This window comes from Rhynchophorus ferrugineus, unplaced genomic scaffold, assembly GCF_030347505.1.
Source record: "Rhynchophorus ferrugineus isolate W39M unplaced genomic scaffold, kcgeb_rfMv2 rfM6, whole genome shotgun sequence".
In the NCBI taxonomy this organism is placed as follows: Eukaryota; Metazoa; Arthropoda; class Insecta; order Coleoptera; family Curculionidae; genus Rhynchophorus; species Rhynchophorus ferrugineus.
In genome coordinates, this window is record NW_027472585.1 from 2,072,767 (window position 1) to 2,090,809 (window position 18,043).

The window sequence follows — 18,043 nt, forward strand, 5'->3', positions numbered from 1 at the left end:
CCACTTATATTAGTGATGACCAAAATCAACATAACATTAAATCCATAGAATAAAGAAATCTATGTTCTACAGTTTCTTTATTCCATGATTAAATCATAATGATGAGAGATTCCTTATAGTTATTAAAATATTATGTATTGAATTTTCAAGGTTGTTTATGTGCGTTGGAACAAAAACCATAGTAATAATGTAATTTTTATTTATAACAAAAAGCAGTAAATATATTTATGTTAATTTGTGACTTTTGTAAGAATCATAAAGTAGATTTATTATATAGTTTTTATTTATAACAAAAAGCCGTAAATATATTTTAGTTAATTTTTTTCTTTCGTTTTACTAATTATAAAATATATATATTACAAATATATGTTAGATACTATCACAGCGTCTTATTAACTTTGATGTGAGCCTTCTATAAGATACATTTCTTCAGAACTAGTCCTATTCATAAAATCGCTACAAAAATAATAATATATATTATATATTTCAGTAGATTGCTAAACAGATATACTAACTATATGAAAAATACTGTATATGGATCTTGATATATAAAATTGTGCTTTAATTTCAACTTTGCATCGTATAAATGTAAAACCACTTCATTTCCCTTATCCCTTTCTTTAGCTATGTCATATAACTGAAATTTGAGAATAACTTTACAGAACAACTGCCACATTCTATGACAATGGTACTTACTTTTTTACTCATATAATATGGTACAACATCATCATCTATTGCATGTAAAAACATCATTGAACAATTTATTTGTTCTATATATGCAGAAGTGTTAAAAATAAATCCATTCCTTTCTAACGGTTTGATTATAGTTGCTTTAAACCATGGTAACCATGAAAAAAACTAGAGTCTAGTTTACAGAACTGTTGAACAGGAAGCAATGAGTAAATATACCTTGACATATCGATGCTGGTATAATTCATCTGCAAAACTTGTAAAGGGAGCTTCTAATATTAATCCTTGTATCTCACTACTGTTTTTCAATTGAGATAACATATTGCTTGCCAATGATGTTCCCAAAGAATGGCCCCATACATATATATTTGAATTTGTTCTATTCCGTAGCCAATTAAATACTTGAAGTGAATCACTAACAACATTTTTTTCAAACAAATCCCCTGGTGTAGAATCTCCATAACCTATTTACAAATAATTTTAAAATGGCAAATTTTGAATTCTAACTTTCAAATTATACCAACCACGATAGTCGAAGGTTATCACATGAAAAAAGTTCCTAAATAATTGATACTTTCTTGAACTTTGGCTTCTATCCTCTCCAGTCCCATGAAAATATAATAAAACACTATAATTACTATTTAACAAAGCTTCATCATAATCAAAGTTGCTATTGTTACTAGCATCAACAGCTAGATTAAATGGTAATATATGCCAAAGACCCAAAGATAAATTGGTATCACTATTTAGATCTTTAACTTGAACATAATGATTTTTTAGTCCAGGAAAACGGAAATATTCATAATAAGCTCTACTTGACGGAAGATCAGCTAAAATTCAATATATAATTGACATATTTTTAATATCTCTAGATTACAAGTGAAATGATACTTACAATGAGTAAATACCAATTTTTCTTGTAAAGATACAGAAAACATGAAAATCAATGGGAAAACAACAAACGCTAAAATTATAGCAATTAACGATAAGGCAGTAACCCTGGAAACAAATTTTTGCTTGAAATGTACAATTTTACATTAATCTATATTGTACACATTACCCTATAAGCACAATAATGATTGCCTTTTTACACATATTTCTTGTTTGCTTAAGCGAGACTTCAATGCTTTCTTCTACATCTTCATCGTTAACTAGATAATAATCATTATACCTATTTCTTGACATTATGTAGAATCATTTTATATTCCCAGTAATTAAAATAAACACAAACTGCGAAATATACCATCGATTTTGACATTTCTCAATTAATGACAGTTCTGAGTTAACAACATTTTTTCTATGATTAACATATATAACAAATTTTCAGACAAAATGTTGATGGTGCTATTAATAAAAAATAATTATGGTTATTAATAAATATTAATATTCATTAAGTATTATCTTGAATTGTGTATTATTATGGATTATTTAAACTCAAAATACTTTGTCTTATTTCCAATTTCCATATTATGTGACATAGGGATTAGGGATGCTTAAAAATATCGATATAAAATTTAATGGATATTATTGGCCGATCTATCGATATTTTTTCAACCGATATTTCTCGATATTTAGAAAAAATATTTCTTAAACATTATAAAAATTATAAAATTGTTACATTTAATAATCTTAGGGTTTATTGAAAAAAAACTGATATTTTTGTCTTTCAATATATCGTTATTTAAATATACAGCAAATCCCGGTATTTTAATTTATAAAAAAAAATTAGAAAACATTATATTTCTCTACGTATATTCGAAAACCTGAAGAGAATGGTGAACAGCAAATACCTTATATGGGGCTTGGGTATGTCGCCAACAGTGTTAAATATCGATAGCTAAAATCGATATCTTATATATCTCCTGTCTTATATCAATATTTTTTCAAAAAAATTAAATATATTTTTAAAACATTATAAAAAACCATTAAAATATTTATTTAATAAACCTTTTAAATTGGCACTTATTTTAAATAGTGATAAGTCGAATATTTGCATTTCTCCCCCTGGTCACCAAACGAATTTTGCGTGGTTTGGTACCAAAATTATTTTGTTTATATTTTTTAAATATCGATATAAGATAGGAGATATATAAGATATCGATTTTAGCTATCGATATTTATCACCGTTGCTGACATACCCAAGCCCCAAATAAGGTATTTGCTGTTTGCCATTCTCTTCAGGTTTTCGAATATATATAGAGCATTGTAATGTTTTTTAAATTAAGCTCCATATTTGATATGAAACCTATCGATAACTTCTTAAATTTTAATTGATATTTGTAACACACTCTAATTAGAAAAATCGACATTTTATCGGTAATCTCATCTCTACTTAGGGATGCAAAAAGTTCGTTTAAATTTAAAAATAATGAGATATGTTAATTTTTATGTATTCAAAAATTGCTAATAATGGAAGAATATAAAAAGGAATGTATTACAGTTTCAATTAGAATAAAACCTAGTTTATGTCCTAACACTGCTACATCATTACAAGTTATATCTAAGAATCCGCCAGTATGTATTTTGAAAGAAGTTATTTAAAAGTTATTTAAAAGTATTTTTTAAATCACTTTAAATTATAGATAATTGCTGTGGTGGACAGATCCCAAGCTTATCATTTTGATCATATTTTTACTGATGAAGCTAGCCAGGAACAGATTTATAATGAAACAGTAAAACCATTAGTTGATTATGTTAAAAAAGGATTTAGTGCTACAGTTTTTGCATATGGCCAAACAGGGACAGGCAAAACATATACCATGGGAACAACGCCAGAAGTACGCTTTTGAATTTAATTTGACTTTAGATAAAAATACAGAGTTTGAATAAATAATTATTGCAGGTTTTTGTGGATGACTCTTACAATGGAATTATACCTAGGGCTCTAGAACAAGTTTTTATAGAAGACGATTGTAACAACACTAAAGATATATTAATATCGTTTTTAGAAATTTATAATGAAAAAGTTTATGACTTATTGCAGCCTACTAGAAAGCTACCATTGCCAGTTTCAGGTATAAATAGTATTAACAGTAATAATGATAATGACCTGTTTATCCTTGCTTAAGGTTTTATGGTACAAGATATGGTTCTCAAGCATGCTGATGATGTTAATACTGCACTGAATTTATTAGAATTAGGAAATAAGAATAGACACATTGCTGAAACTAAACAAAACATAAACAGTTCTCGGTCTCATGCTATTTTTACTGTTCATTTTACCTTAAAAAACAGGTAATAGATTTAAATTATCAAAATTGAAGTTTACTACCTCTTTTTTTAGTACTGAAATTGTCACAGGGAAACTCAATTTAGTTGACTTAGCAGGATTAGAAAGTGTCAAAAAAACAGGAAATATAGGTAGTACATTTTATGAAGGTGTAAATATTAACAAAGGTTTACTTTCTATTGGACAAGTTATATCAGCCTTGTCAATGAAATCTGCATATATACCATACAGACAGTCAATGATAACAAGTATTTTACAAGGTATTATTCCTTTGTTTTAGTAGGTACATCTAGAAAATGTAATATTAACTAAAGTTTTGTTTTAGGTTCATTAAATACTGAAAACTACATATCATTAATAGCATGTGTGAGCTCAAGTGTAGATGATATCACAGAAACTTTACAAACATTAGATTTCTCACAGCGTGCAAAAAAAATATGTAGTAATCCAGAAGTGAATCAAATTTTAACCAAGTATAGGAGAGAATACACAAGCCAAACTCCTTTAAAAAGATTGAATGCTACACCACTAAGAACCTCAAATAAGAGAATTGCCTTGCCTCCTAGGCCCTTTGGCAATAAAAATGGGCAAAATCAGAGAAAACAATCTATTAGTCAAGCTTTGCCTGATCGGATAATGGAAAGTTCAATAACTAAAAGTGGTAACACTGTTCAGGAAATGTTAAGGTACAGAAAGTTATAATGTGAGATTATAGGGATTCTAATAAGTATGCTTATAGCCCAGTAATAAGGAAATATGTTAAAGAAATGGAAGAATCCATTATGGAAAAGATGCAAATAGTGATACAGAATGCTGTGGAAAAGCCTAGAAAGAATGTAGCGATAGGGCACAATTTAATGGAAGACATAGAAAATACACCTGCGTAAGTGAAAAACATTTTGTTGCTTGGTGTTATACATATATGATTTCTATATTCAGCATGGCTTGGGATAAAATTCAGAATAAAGTTTTAAAATTAGTAAGAAGTGAAATAAGTCAGCTAACTGTACAAGCAACAAGCAGTCCGATAGAATACAATGAAGCTGCCAAAATAAAGCGTGTATTAGTAAGTACCCTATGCCATGTAAACTTACTTATAACTAGTTTTCGTAATATTCCTTTTAGAATTATAATTCCCCAGAAAATATTAGTTTGCTTAGTGAAGAAAATGAGCTGAACGATCACAGTTTCAAAGTACCTGAACCCCCACTACCAAAAAAGAAGTACCAAAGAAAATCTGTTTTAAGCAGAAATGGAAATATAAAAACAAATAGTGTTAATATACGCAGAGAATCCTGGAAAGATAATTGTATGGTTGAAGAATTCCCTGATAATTCAACTTGGAATTGTAACATTTCTAATAGGGCTGATAACAAGTTTATAGAAAATGAAGCAAAAATACCAAGAAGGAGTATGAGGTTAGCTAAAAATAAAATGGACAATACATTTGGAGATGATTTTGAATCATCATTAAATAAAAATAATATGTCATCAATTAATGTTAATAATACGAGATGCACTAGACGAAGTGCAAGAATATCTTTTAAGCAAAGTTATTTTGATAAGAGTATTCAGCCAGAAAAAACAATGACAGATAAATCTGTTAAGAACAGAAGTAAGCTAAGAGTCAAAAAATCGAAAACATCTAAAACAAATAAAACAAATGAATTAGAAAATGTCAAGTTTCCAATAACGCCAAGTCACGCAACAAATGCATACACAAATCATTTAAATAACGTGTTAAATATTTTAAATAATGGAAACTTGAAACAGCTTGAAAGTCTTCAATCTATAGGGCCAAAAACTGCAGAGCAAATACTAATATATCGGTAAGTATTTTGGTTCATAAAGTTTGTCAAATCTTACTAATCTTATTTTACGTTCTTTAGACAATTACGGGGTAATTTTAAGGAAATCGCTGATATCTCTAAAATACCTGGTTGGGGAGAAAAGAAATTTGAAAGATTTATGGTAGGAAATATGTTAATAATAAATAAATGAATAAATAATAATTGCCTATAAATATTTAATATATATAATATATTTATATTACTAGTACCAGTGTTTTAATTTCCTTTATTCTTTTGAGTTATCACTGTAGATTTAAATATATATATAGTTTTCTTTTTTAACAGCTTTTTATGGGAGATTTAAAAATTCGATTCTTGGTATCGACTTGAATTATCATTCCTAAGCAAATTTGAGGAAATTAAACAGACTATAACCTTAAAATTTATTTAAAATGAGTTATTTGGCCAGGTTTTGTACAAAGTTACGTATAACTTCAAATAATTGTAATAACTCTAGTATATACAAACCTTTTTTAAATAGACCTCTTAGTCAAAAATCCATAGATGTTAATACCAATGTAGTGCGGGATGTTCTTCTCTTCAAGACTGAAAATGATAAACTTTTTAAAGCTTTAAATATCTTTGCTATATTTCAGTTTGGATTTTGGTCATATCTTTCACTTGTTGGATATAAAACTTTAAAGGATATTCCTGTCGATAGTTTACAAGAAACAGTTTGGTGGAGAAAAATTAATCTTGGGGAAAACAAATATAGAGTAACATTTTCTGCAGTATCATTTGTATTGGGTGCGTTAAATCTCGTCTTAATTGTCTTTCGCGTTTATAATTTCTTTTTGTAGGTTTTGGGTTTTTATCGGTCACATGGCTTTATACCTTAAGATCCATTAAATATTTAATTTTGAGAAAGACTGGAAAACAAGCAACAATAGTGACATATGGTCCTTTGGGAAAACACAGGATGTTTACTTTAGATCTTGAAAACATTAGTGCTATGGAATCCAGAGCATCAAAAAAATCTTTCATACCATTAAAAGTACGTAATCATTCTTTCTATTATATGGTTGACATGAGAGGAGAATTTAAAAATCCTTTATTGTATGACAACACTGTAGGTTTAAAAAGAATTTGGTGTAAATAGATTTGTTGAGTGCAATTTTGTTATAATAAATATTTAAAGTAACGTTGATAATCATTTTTTACATTAAACTCATAAAAAGGATTTTTTTAAATAAAACTTTTTTAATTCAATTTTATTTAACCAATTTTCTACAATATATTTATTCAACTTTTAAAAAGTTCTGTACCATAAAGTTATCAAACTGTTGTTTAGGAAATTGCGGAATTTTTGACAGTTCGGATAGTTTATTAATGGTTCCTTTGATTTGCCTATAAAAAATATTTAATTATATTATCACGTGTTTTTAATAAACTTACCGGTAAAGGATAATTTTTTCAGCAGTTTTACTCCCAACTGAATGTAGTTTTTCAATATCTTTGACATCACCTCTATTTAATACATCTAGGACATACTTCTTTCTGTTTTCTATTAATTGGGTAGATGACATATTACCTTTTTTTGGAGTACAGCATTTTGATGAAAAATATCTAAATTATATGATTATTAAAACTAATGTAATATGACATATACTACCTATGATACCTGTGACAAGTACAATTTTTATTCTTCATAAGTTTTGGTTTACATGAGGTAGGTCTAATAAATTCGGATTTGTGAGTTCTGCTAGAAATTGAATTAGTCAAGTTATTCTAAGCAATATTGTTAGTTTTATAATTTTGTTCAAATTGTGTGAAAAGTTTTCAACTATTTCATCAAATTTGATGAACTGAAATGAGTGTATGAATTAAGAATCAGATGATTAAATCAAGTTAACTGTCATGAATTCCTTCTGATAAAGTAAGATTCTTACTGTTTTAAATTGTGGTGTTTCTTGTGATGGATAAATTTTGGTGCGCTGAGTATACTGATTACTTCTTTAGAATCCTTTAGGCTTTGTGGATACTTTAATTTTCTAAAATAATGTTTCTTGTGGCCCGTCTTGAAGATAAAATGTCTAAAATAGAGCAATATTATCTTCAGTAAAACAACATAATAGTACATACGATTGAATGGTTAAAGTAGATTTATTTTCTTTAATATTGCTTTTGATATTTTCTCTATTAATTTTACATTCTGGTTCCATATGTCTCAGGCGCCTTGAAAAACGACTTGGCGTTTTGGAACGTTCTACTTTGATCTTCTTTTTTAACATCCTCTGATTTATTTCCGATTTAATTGCTGTCAGTCTTCGCCCCATTTTAGTTCACCTTGTCCAAAGAAACGAAATAATTTAAAATAACTTTGTAAAACAAGATAAAGTAAAATAATATTATTTATGTCATTTAGTTATAATTGACATTGTCATCGATAACTACACAAAAAACAATATATTAAAGTAAAATATTTGGTGGTATGTTTGTTAAACTACATAAGGTAATTAACTTAGACATATGAAGCGAGACAACAGATATTATGTTACATTTTTAATGGAATGCATTCTTCACTGATGTGAGTGTATTACATATTTTGTCTTTTTTTCTTATATTCATCACTACATAGTATAAAACAAAGTCGCCTTTTCTGTCCCTATATCCCTATGTGCGCTTCTTTAATCTTTAAAACTACGCAACGGATTTTGATGCGGTTTTTTTCAATAGATAGAGTGATTCAAGAGGAAGGTTTATATGTATAATACATGCATAATATACTAAGGCAACATTGCTAATTTTAGAGGTTTCTAACGTGATGTCGTAAATTAACCTATTTTTTTAGGCTTATTTAGCAATTAGCAAAAACGCTGCCTAACCCTACGAGTTAGATCAAATTAATGTACTACGGTATTGTACACCATAAAAAGGTCTACAAAAAAGTCCGCGATGGTATATGTTTATCTTTTAGGGATGACCCACATTAACCATTTTTATTGTTTACTTTTTACGTGAGAAAATGGCTTATTTACGAAGCTATTTTAAGCAATACGGCATTAATCCTTATCGAATTAAGTACCTTAAATACAGTGTGCAATTAATATAGATCAATATGGTTCCTTACAGCATGTAAATTAAACAAATATTTTCGGAGATATTACAAATTTAAAATTTGCGTTTAAAAATGTGTAATGTAATAAAAATTGTATGAATTTAGATATTCCAAAGATAGCAGGAAATCTTCATAGTAAGTATAGGGGAAGAGGAATTGTTTTACTCCAAATTTAATGCGTGCAGGCCAAGGGCAGTAATGAATGAACCAAAAATACTGGATCGATTTTAATCATGTTTTCATTGAGTGACATAGGCATATATATTTTATGCCCGTGCAAAGTCGGAGCGGGCCGCTATGTTTTTATATACAACGTTCATATTTTTTCTGTAGTGTATTTAATTTAGTATCAGCATTGCACCCGTGCGAAGCCGGGGCGGGTCGCTAGTTTAAAATAATAGTATGTTGAATAACACGTGGTCAAATTATAGTAATTAATGATTTTGAACGTTTCGGTATAAATGACCACAGATTTTTTATATGTTTTATGAATTTTTATAATATTTGAAGACAGAATCTTAACATTTGGTACATTTTCCTTTCTCGAGTAGTTTATATGGGATAATTCCAAGAAAAACGGGAGTTAAAAAATATATTTTCATAATATTTATTTAATATTTCGTATTTTAATAAGTACATGGTACCTAAATTAGCACTTTTTGAGACAACATTATATACAGCTATTAATATAGTATATGAAATATAGTTTTTTATTCAACTTATAGAAATTTATATAAACTGTTACCTTATAATCTAAAAAATGTATTAACATTTTGTAACAATGATAATGACATACAAAATTTAACAAGTTCTCCTAGTATTACAAAATAGTGATCGGTCTTGCGTTTTTTTTATTAGTCAATTGATTAAAAATACGTTGTTTGATTTAAATAATACTAAATACATATGTAACCAGCATTTCGCGATTCAGATAGATATAAACATTGTTTCTATGTGGATAACACCGCATATTCTCATGGCCTACTTTATGTAAGTGCTTAAAAATCAAATAAATTAAAATATATGTTCAACTAAGAAAAAAAAGTGTTGAATGGTTTTTTGTGATCGAATGTTAATATGAATACTTCTTCACTTATAGCTTCAAATCAGATCCGGAACATACTAGGGATTAGACTATAATTTACAATCAATATCGGAAGTTGACTTTTTAAGAAGAGAAAATATTAATTTATACGTTTTACTGAATTGATAATAGTTTCATTACACGAAGTTAATTATTCATCCTTTTTTTTATCACTCACAACTAAAACATATATTTTGATAATAAATATAACTCAGACTAGCGTCAATAACTAACAAATTAATATAAATCAGCCTGACAAATATATCAGAATAAAAGATTTGTTTACGGTATGATTAAACGTTTTTTTGTTTGGTCGGTCTGTACATAAGGCACACACTTTATTCAGTTGGCGCACAGAATTACATTGAAAGAGTTATATAATGATGAGAATATTTATATAAGAGAGGATATATAAAACGATATAGAAAAAAAGGAAAACTGAAAACTGTTTAATGTTGTTAAATTAGAAACCTATATTTTAATCACAAACCTTATTTGTTAATCAACATTCTATTGAGTTCACCACCCTGTGCTGATATATCGTCAATTTAAATAAAAACTAAGGTGATCTTAATGTTTTACTCGTATAACTACATGCCACTAAAACATTGAACATAAAGGACCATTCAAATTTTTGGAAGCCAACTAGATTTAAGGAGAGAAAATTGATGGTATTAAAAAAAAATTAAACTGGCTGTTTTTCTGTTTGTTTTTGTATCCAAAGTTTTGAATGATTCTGTAAAATTCTTAAATCTAACAAAAATATACATCTATAAAGGTCCAAAAATGAAAATCACAATAAAACAGGTAATTAAAAAACCCCAATACTATAGTCAGTAATCCACAGCACTAAATCAGCGTACCTTAAGGTACGCTGCAGTAATGAATAAAATCAACTAAAAGATAATGGAATAATATTCATTATCAGTTTTAATTTAAGCTGGAACATTTTCATTTTATCGGATGCCGAGTATTAGTTGTACTAGGTTGTACACCGAAAGCTATACTAGATTTTAGCATCGTTTCGTTAAGAACATGTCGAAGTGTAGTAGGTAGAGCTCCGTATATTTTCCTTTATTTGTTACAGTTTTCTGTTATCGTTAAGTTAAACCTCACTATAATTAAGACTAATTATTTATCGAGGGACAATTCGTAACAATTTTTTGGTCTTCAAATATCTGAATAATAATAACAAGACTTATCATCGACGTTTCGACTAGCCCTTCGCCTAGAGGCAATGTTCTATTAGGAGTCGTCTTGGACTTCGTCGTCGTTTTCCATTTTCGTAGTTCCAGCGTTACATATTCGGCACTTGCAGCACACTATACATGGCGCGGCCAAAAGCAACAACGGAGACGCCACTAGCAGTAATATGCCGAAGCCTGCAAATATCCCGATTACTTGTGTTCGGTGCCAGATCACTGAAGCACGCGAGTGTCCCAGTTTGTTTTTGCACGGTCCCTTGTCGTAGTGGCGCAGTAAAAAGTCATCCTGAATCAAAATTAATAAAGCATAAATATGACTATATACTATATCAGGAATGGCGAACTAATGACAAGCGTGCCACTGGTGGCACACGACACAATACTTGGGCACGCCACCATGAAATAAAATAAGGTAATAAAATATTTAAAAAAAAATTGAACCGATTTCAAAAAATAAATAAGGAACTTACTAAAAAATAAAAAATATTCAAACTTAGATTTTTAACACAAAAAACAAACGCTTTAAAATAAAATATGTACATAATAATCGTTGTAATAACTAATAAAAATAAACAAAAACCTATCTACTATACGTACTTTATATTCTACTATATCCACACAATTTAGCTTAAAACCTATCTAAACCTATTTATCTATTTACAATGTTATTTTAAGTACTACCAACAGATCAGTTTGAAGAATTTTGTGTATAAACAATTTAAAGATAAGTATATTAATATAAGTTAATTTTTTTTCTAAACTGCAACAACAGAAGTTTTATAACGTCTATATACAATGTTTTACGCGATGAATAAAAAGTTGTGAGTTGATACTATTGGGTTTTGTTGTTGTCCCAATAATTACGAAGTCAAAATTATTTGACGGCATGTCTATGGCTTCACTAAACATTTATTTAGAAAAATGGCACGTTGACGCATAAAGATTCGCCACCCCTGTATTATACAGTCTATTAAAATAACAGTAAACTCACATCATCAATTTGTCGAATGTATTGCCTATAGCGTTTTGTAAATTCGTTTTAATACTAGACAATAGCTTCCTTCTCATTTTATTCCAGTTAAAAAGAGATACAATGCTGTTTGATGCGTTCGAATAAAAATCGTATCAGTCTACAAATTTCGCCTGATTGTCACATGTCTGCAATATTCTTTAATTACAGGATATAAACCGACAAACGTTGTTTTGGCGCTTTGTTTGTTTTGATAGATTTAAACTGGCTGCTTATTATTATTCTGAGCGAAAAGAAGCCGAAGTCATTAGATAGTCAGAATCAGAAACAGATTGCGTCTAATCAAGTGCTTCGAACAGGAACGAAATAATATATCCATTAGATGTACTATAATGTTAAAATAAATTGTTTCATTATTTTATTTTAGATTTGAATTTTGTCGTATGATAGCCAAAATGACGTTTTAAAGTCATAAAATTATATGACGTGAGTTCACTGTTTTATTGAACAGGCAATATATACTATACATTTTGATTCTATATTCACATATATAAAAAATTACTTACATCTAGACTGGCCAGACAGTACCAACAGAACACGTGCTTGCACCTCTTGCACATCATTTGAGCGCATCCTTCGTCTTTTTCTATTGGGACGCCGCACATTGGGCAGCATTTTATCAGATCTGAGTCAAAGGGTATGCCAGCGTCTGGAGCATTCTTTCCTTCTTTAGCCAGTCGTTTACCATGATCTTCACAAGTAACTCCTGAAAACATTAAAACATAGCATTACTAGTTATATGGGCATCGAATTTGCCTTATGGTTTTCATTTGTCGGTTTATAAATCACTAAGACGTTGAGGAATTTTGTAGACATTTGGCAACATCGTCCACCACTACCAATTTAAATCGAATTTCATTTCATTTCATTCATGTTATAATATACAAATAAGATGTAAACAATATGATAAATTTAATGTAATTTTCCCCAAAAACAAATGGAGTGGGCTACGGACATATGTTAATTGATTTTCTGACCTGTATTATGCTGAGATCAACTTTTAGAGATGTATTGGAGATATATTAGTCAGTCGGATTTGACACAATTGTGTTTTTTTCTGGAGATATATTAGAGGCCAATGTTACATTATCAATCCTTATGAATTTGAAATTATTCATCGAACTATTCATGCAATAGACCAACAATAAACTTGAAAGTATGTTAATAAGTATGAGCTGGTTACTGCTAAGCCAGTTGCGGTTGTTCTGCAACTGAAGTTGCTTCCCATATATAATAAGCAAGGATTGCATTAAATTCTATTAAAAGTAAACTCATGGCTTACTCTATACAACGATTCACCATTTCGTGACTGTTTATGTTATTGAAAATTTACTATTAATTACTGGGCGCTTCTTAGTAGAGAATAATTTTATTTAACTTGTTAGATATAACTTTGGCACAATGCCTCCTCATATTTTCATATTAGAGTACAGAAATATTCACACTTATTTACACTGTGAAAGCGATAGAATAGCAAGTCAATTTTTTTTATTAGTGTATTATTTTATGCCTGTTTACCCAAGAAAGTCTATATTTTATATTATTAGTTTATACTATTACTTGCCTTCGTGCCACTCCAATTTGCAATTACTACAAAAATCTGTCGAACACGTTGGACAAGAGACACTTTGAGGGGAACAGGGTTGACTCGGGCATAAGGTACAAACAGTTTCACAACCAGCTCTTGGACACCAACACCGACTTTTATCTAATTCTATTTCTGCAATAACAACATATTTATGAAGTCATCTCGCTTTGTTACTATGTATAGGAACCTCTATTAAGTCTATATTTTTTATGTTTTTCTAATAATTCATTGCCAGCCAGTCTTTTGATCTCGTCTTGCTGCAGGACCCCTTGAGCGGGACATTTGGCATCCGGGCAAGAAATGTCATACGCTCCTTCAGATATCTCGAATTCCACGTACGACTTCATGCACTGAAAGGAAAAAAGTGAAACGTAAATATATAAACATCGTATTATTGTCATATGTTTAGTTTTATCGATATAGATTTTGTTATTGTTATTTAACGTATATAGCCTATCAAATAAAACAGCCGACACACGTAATAGACGACGTCGGATATATTGACAATTACAGTTTGTGAATAACGTAAAATTCGTTTTTAAACTCCCAGAGGATGATATGCAACCAGTCAATAAGCTCAATCGGACTGGTAGTAGTAGGCCATGTTGCCAAATGTGTGCAAATTAGTTAAAATACTAACATGTTATGTCAATTTTTTTTTCAAAGTTTGATGCAAGATTGATTAACATTGTGACGTGCAGACGCCATACATTTTGATGATTCCGTGCATTAACAGTTTTATTGGATGGGCTATAGTTTTTCAAGCATTAAAATTAAGTTATTTTTGACATGAGTATTTTAATAAAAATTGAAAATTGGAATAAACTAGGTAATTGTCAACATTTATTAAACCAGTTTTTACTGTGAATTTACCTTTACTATCCACAGAGAAAATAGTTGAAAAATAATTGGTCTTTTATCTTTTATAAAGGCTTTTGTATTAGGTACGTGAAATGTAGATAGCGATAACCGCGCCTGTGAAAATATATTTCTCGAAAGCACGACCTAGTCAGAATGATTGATGATGTAAAAATGGAATTAAAGGGCGAAAAATAGGAATCAACAGTGAAGCAATTTGAATACATTGTTAACTGGTCATTTCACATGCTACTTATGTTTTCATATATTACCAAAATATGAATTGAACGTGTTACATTCGGATAAATCGACGTGACAGGTGAATATTTATTTATATTGCAATTGTTGACACACCTTGGGGTGATATATGAAGTATATTAAGTAATGTTTGAGCATCACTCAGCAATCAATAGATAGTAAATACATCAATTAACCCAAAGAGTTTTAGGCTGAGGTTTTAATGTGTACATATATATATATATATATATATATATATATATATATATATAATTTTTTACTGTAAAGTCAATAATAAAGATTATTAGCAGATTTTTTGTAGAATTTCTTTAAATGCATATATGCATAAAATTATTAATAAATATTCTAAATATAGGTATTATACTATCACTCGATGAGTCAATACATACAAAACATTGGTTCAATACTAACAAGTATGAATTACTCATTAATGATACTAGCACCAAGCGTTGGAAAACGTGTGATAGTTATAATTAAAATAGCCTAATGGTTAGTTTAATAGACATGATTCAAGTATATATAAAGTAGTTCGTTATGGCCATTACTTAGTTACTGCATATCTTATGATATTAATGAATAAATATTCAAACTTTAATTCACAATATTACTATAACAATTCGTTTTTGTTATGTTTACAAGAATGGGGCCTGAAATCATTGACAACTTCTCGGGTTACCTCAGAGCAAAACACGCAGTCGCATTGCCGGATCTTCACAGCCGTCACTGCCGGTACTTCCGTAAGACACAATTTGCAGAGGATGGGGGGCGGTGGTTCCGGTGTGGGAGGCACTCGTACAAATCCCCCCGATGCCGAATCCAATGAGTACTTGGATCCGGATGCGAGGGTAAGTAAACTGGAGCATCGTGAACACACTCTCGACTGATGTCCATCCGGAGCTATTCGTAAACGATTCTGTGGCTGCAAAGGTTCCAGGGAAGACGAGCTCGAAGACGACCTGAAATCATCCATGATCCAATTTAAAACGTTTAAAATCTTTTATATCGTCTACTAGTACTGTTTTCGCTAATGCTCTCTGTGGAATAAATTTAGTACTGAAGCATGGCTTTAAAAGAATATAAAATTTAGCACATAATCTCATAACTAGATAAAAATACGATTAGACAGTAGCAAACAGATAAGCATATAATCAAAATTAAAAATTAATGTTTATATCCACACTTTCTTTATACTTAATATAATTAATAATACCTTGATAATGTAATTATAAATGCGTTGTTTTTATAATGTTGTTTAATTGGCGTGTTATTTTAAACACTCACGCCATATTAATGATTGCTTCTAATACTTGATGGTTTTAGGGTTATTGAATAGCCAGGATGTTCTTGATTATTTAAGTATTATCATTCGATAAACCTTTGTTGGTTTATTTTTGATAATTCTATCGGAACTACCTGTAAATATTTTTATGGAACTGACAATTGTTCTATTGACACTTACATGTCAAAAATATGACACATAACACAAAAAAACAAATAGATGCATACTATCAATTCTATTTTAAATTATTGATTAAATTAATTAAAATTCAATTGATTTTTTATTGTCAATTGTTAGGTATTACTTTTACTCAACTTTTGGACAAGAAATAAAGTGCAACATTTGCTCTGAAGATCAGAGATATACGATATAGGCCATCTGTGGCTTGGCTACAAAAAGAACTTTAACATTTGGGATTTGCATGTTGAAATAAATGTTTAATTCGACAACTCAGTGTTTAGCGTACAAAATGTTCAGAATTTTCAATATACATAAGGTTTTTCAGTGAGCGCCTATTTCTGTTCGTTAACTGACCTTGTTTCCCATAAACAATTGGAAGATAAGCCTACTTGGTAATGCTACTCACTTGAGAAGACCACTCAATGCTGATACAGTCTCGCATTTCTTTAAACTGGCCAAGCTGGTGGCCGGCTTGATGACAGCCGACGGTTGACCATTTCGCTTTACTAGTTGGTCGGTCTCGCCGCCCCCGCTGCCACGTCTGCCCCTGCGAAGGCGCGAGAGGAACCCGCCGGTTGGTTCGGGCGGAAGGGTGGGCGAATGAGTGGGCGCTGGGGGGCTGAACAGAAGCGAGGGCGGTCGGGGAGCTAATTTCGTCGGTTGTCTTGCTTTCGACGACGAGTCTAATAGTGCCGCATTCTCAGCCACTTTTCCTGAAATTGAAACAATCAGCACATTAGGTATACCAAATGAACCAACGCGAGTTATTAATGACTACTCTGAGACACGCCCAGAGTTCGGCATTCGATAAACTTCGGTAGTTTCCGCCTCATTTTGCGACGTTGCCATTGAAAAAATGATCAAAAGGTAGAATCTAATAAGTACAATACCACTAACTCCCACAGTTAATTCATTATATTTTCTTAATAATTCATTATATTTCTATAATAAAAACAAATTTAATATTAAATATTTTTATAGCATGTTTATAGTAAGTTATTGATATTACTTTATAATTCAACTAGCAACCCGCCCCGGCTTCGCACGGGTGCAATGCTGATACTAAATTAAATACACTACAGAAAAAATATAAACGTTATATATAAAAACATAGCGGCCCGCTCCGACTTTGCACGGGCATAAAATATATATGCCTACGTCACTCAATGAAAACATGATTAAAATCGATCCAGTATTTTTGGTTCATTCATTACTGCCCTTTGCCTGCACGCATTAAATTTGGAGTAAAACAATTCCTCTTCCCCTATACTTACTATGAAGATTTCCTGCTATCTTTGAAATATCTAAATTCATACAATTTTTATTACATTACACATTTTTAAACGCAAATTTTAAATTTGTAATATCTCCGAAAATATTTGTTTAATTTACATGCTGTAAGGAACCATATTGATCTATATTAATTGCACACTGTATTTAAGGTACTTAATTCGATAAGGATTAATGCCGTATTGCTTAAAATAGCTTCGTAAATAAGCCATTTTCTCACGTAAAAAGTAAACAATAAAAATGGTTAATGTGGGTTATCCCTAAAAGATAAACATATACCATCGCGGACTTTTTTGTAGACCTTTTTATGGTGTACAATACTGTAGTACATTAATTTGATCTAACTCGTAGTGTTAGGCAGCGTTTTTGCTAATTGCTAAATAAGCCTAAAAAAATAGGTTAATTTACGACATCACGTTAGAAACCTCTAAAATTAGCAATGTT

General features: G+C 30.1%; 5 protein-coding genes across 11 annotated transcripts in view; 2 read left to right on the top strand and 3 right to left on the bottom strand.

Annotated features, from left to right (window-relative positions):
• Nucleotides 1-182: 182 nt before the first annotated feature.
• Nucleotides 183-2,194, bottom strand: LOC143198735 (lysophosphatidylserine lipase ABHD12). Its single transcript, XM_076408136.1, has 7 exons — nt 1,751-2,194; nt 1,586-1,689; nt 1,215-1,520; nt 910-1,154; nt 697-858; nt 516-637; nt 183-456 (listed from the first exon to the last, which is right to left on the bottom strand). The coding sequence occupies exons 1-7, from the start codon at nt 1,873-1,875 to the stop codon at nt 393-395; spliced, it is 1,128 nt and encodes a 375-aa protein (XP_076264251.1). The 5' UTR covers nt 1,876-2,194; the 3' UTR covers nt 183-392.
• An 834-nt stretch (nt 2,195-3,028) lies between these two features.
• nod (no distributive disjunction) lies at nt 3,029-5,975 on the top strand. Its single transcript, XM_076408140.1, has 10 exons — nt 3,029-3,204; nt 3,273-3,467; nt 3,533-3,704; nt 3,759-3,924; nt 3,974-4,179; nt 4,245-4,605; nt 4,659-4,802; nt 4,859-4,985; nt 5,045-5,748; nt 5,809-5,975. The coding sequence occupies exons 1-10, from the start codon at nt 3,100-3,102 to the stop codon at nt 5,918-5,920; spliced, it is 2,292 nt and encodes a 763-aa protein (XP_076264255.1). The 5' UTR covers nt 3,029-3,099; the 3' UTR covers nt 5,921-5,975.
• Nucleotides 5,976-6,133: 158 nt separating this feature from the next.
• LOC143198742 (transmembrane protein 223) lies at nt 6,134-6,910 on the top strand. Its single transcript, XM_076408153.1, has 2 exons — nt 6,134-6,516; nt 6,570-6,910. The coding sequence occupies exons 1-2, from the start codon at nt 6,162-6,164 to the stop codon at nt 6,866-6,868; spliced, it is 654 nt and encodes a 217-aa protein (XP_076264268.1). The 5' UTR covers nt 6,134-6,161; the 3' UTR covers nt 6,869-6,910.
• Nucleotides 6,911-6,965: 55 nt separating this feature from the next.
• On the bottom strand, nt 6,966-8,183 carry LOC143198741 (uncharacterized). 4 transcript variants are annotated; one of them, XM_076408149.1, is made up of 5 exons: nt 7,852-8,183; nt 7,659-7,802; nt 7,382-7,468; nt 7,165-7,335; nt 6,966-7,116 (listed from the first exon to the last, which is right to left on the bottom strand). In XM_076408149.1, the coding sequence occupies exons 1-5, from the start codon at nt 8,043-8,045 to the stop codon at nt 7,008-7,010; spliced, it is 705 nt and encodes a 234-aa protein (XP_076264264.1). In that variant the 5' UTR covers nt 8,046-8,183; the 3' UTR covers nt 6,966-7,007. The 4 variants fall into 4 exon arrangements, with proteins under 4 accessions (XP_076264264.1, XP_076264266.1, XP_076264263.1 ...); XM_076408151.1 differs by having other exon boundaries at nt 7,391-7,468; nt 7,852-8,180; XM_076408148.1 differs by having other exon boundaries at nt 7,382-7,471; nt 7,852-8,179.
• Nucleotides 8,184-9,418: 1,235 nt separating this feature from the next.
• Nucleotides 9,419-18,043, bottom strand: part of LOC143198739 (E3 ubiquitin-protein ligase RNF144A) — a 76,135-nt gene continuing 67,510 nt past the window's right edge. For all 4 annotated transcript variants that reach the window (XM_076408143.1, XM_076408141.1, XM_076408144.1 and 1 more), the window contains 6 exons: nt 16,716-17,022; nt 15,527-15,806; nt 13,922-14,084; nt 13,711-13,866; nt 12,653-12,852; nt 9,419-11,402 (listed from right to left, as the gene is read on the bottom strand). In XM_076408143.1, the coding sequence (XP_076264258.1) occupies nt 11,157-11,402; nt 12,653-12,852; nt 13,711-13,866; nt 13,922-14,084; nt 15,527-15,806; nt 16,716-17,022 (1,352 nt within the window). In that variant the 3' untranslated portion in view covers nt 9,419-11,156. The remainder of the gene's footprint in view (nt 11,403-12,652; nt 12,853-13,710; nt 13,867-13,921; nt 14,085-15,526; nt 15,807-16,715; nt 17,023-18,043) is intronic.

Coding starts and splice junctions, on each gene's coding strand:
- LOC143198735 (XM_076408136.1), bottom strand. CDS start 1,875: ATGTCAAGAAATAGGTATAATGATTATTATCTAGTTAACGATGAAGAT. Junction 1,521..1,585: donor AAAATTGGTATTTACTCATT/GTAAGTATCATT, acceptor ATTGAATTTTAG/CTGATCTTCCGTCAAGTAGA. Junction 638..696: donor CATATTATATGAGTAAAAAA/GTAAGTACCATT, acceptor CTCAAATTTCAG/TTATATGACATAGCTAAAGA.
- nod (XM_076408140.1), top strand. CDS start 3,100: ATGGAAGAATATAAAAAGGAATGTATTACAGTTTCAATTAGAATAAAA. Junction 4,606..4,658: donor ACTGTTCAGGAAATGTTAAG/GTACAGAAAGTT, acceptor GTATGCTTATAG/CCCAGTAATAAGGAAATATG. Junction 5,749..5,808: donor GAGCAAATACTAATATATCG/GTAAGTATTTTG, acceptor TACGTTCTTTAG/ACAATTACGGGGTAATTTTA.
- LOC143198742 (XM_076408153.1), top strand. CDS start 6,162: ATGAGTTATTTGGCCAGGTTTTGTACAAAGTTACGTATAACTTCAAAT. Junction 6,517..6,569: donor TGCAGTATCATTTGTATTGG/GTGCGTTAAATC, acceptor TTCTTTTTGTAG/GTTTTGGGTTTTTATCGGTC.
- LOC143198741 (XM_076408148.1), bottom strand. CDS start 8,045: ATGGGGCGAAGACTGACAGCAATTAAATCGGAAATAAATCAGAGGATG. Junction 7,472..7,658: donor AAACACCACAATTTAAAACA/GTAAGAATCTTA, acceptor TTCAATTTCTAG/CAGAACTCACAAATCCGAAT. Junction 7,117..7,164: donor GAAAAAATTATCCTTTACCG/GTAAGTTTATTA, acceptor TATTTTTTATAG/GCAAATCAAAGGAACCATTA.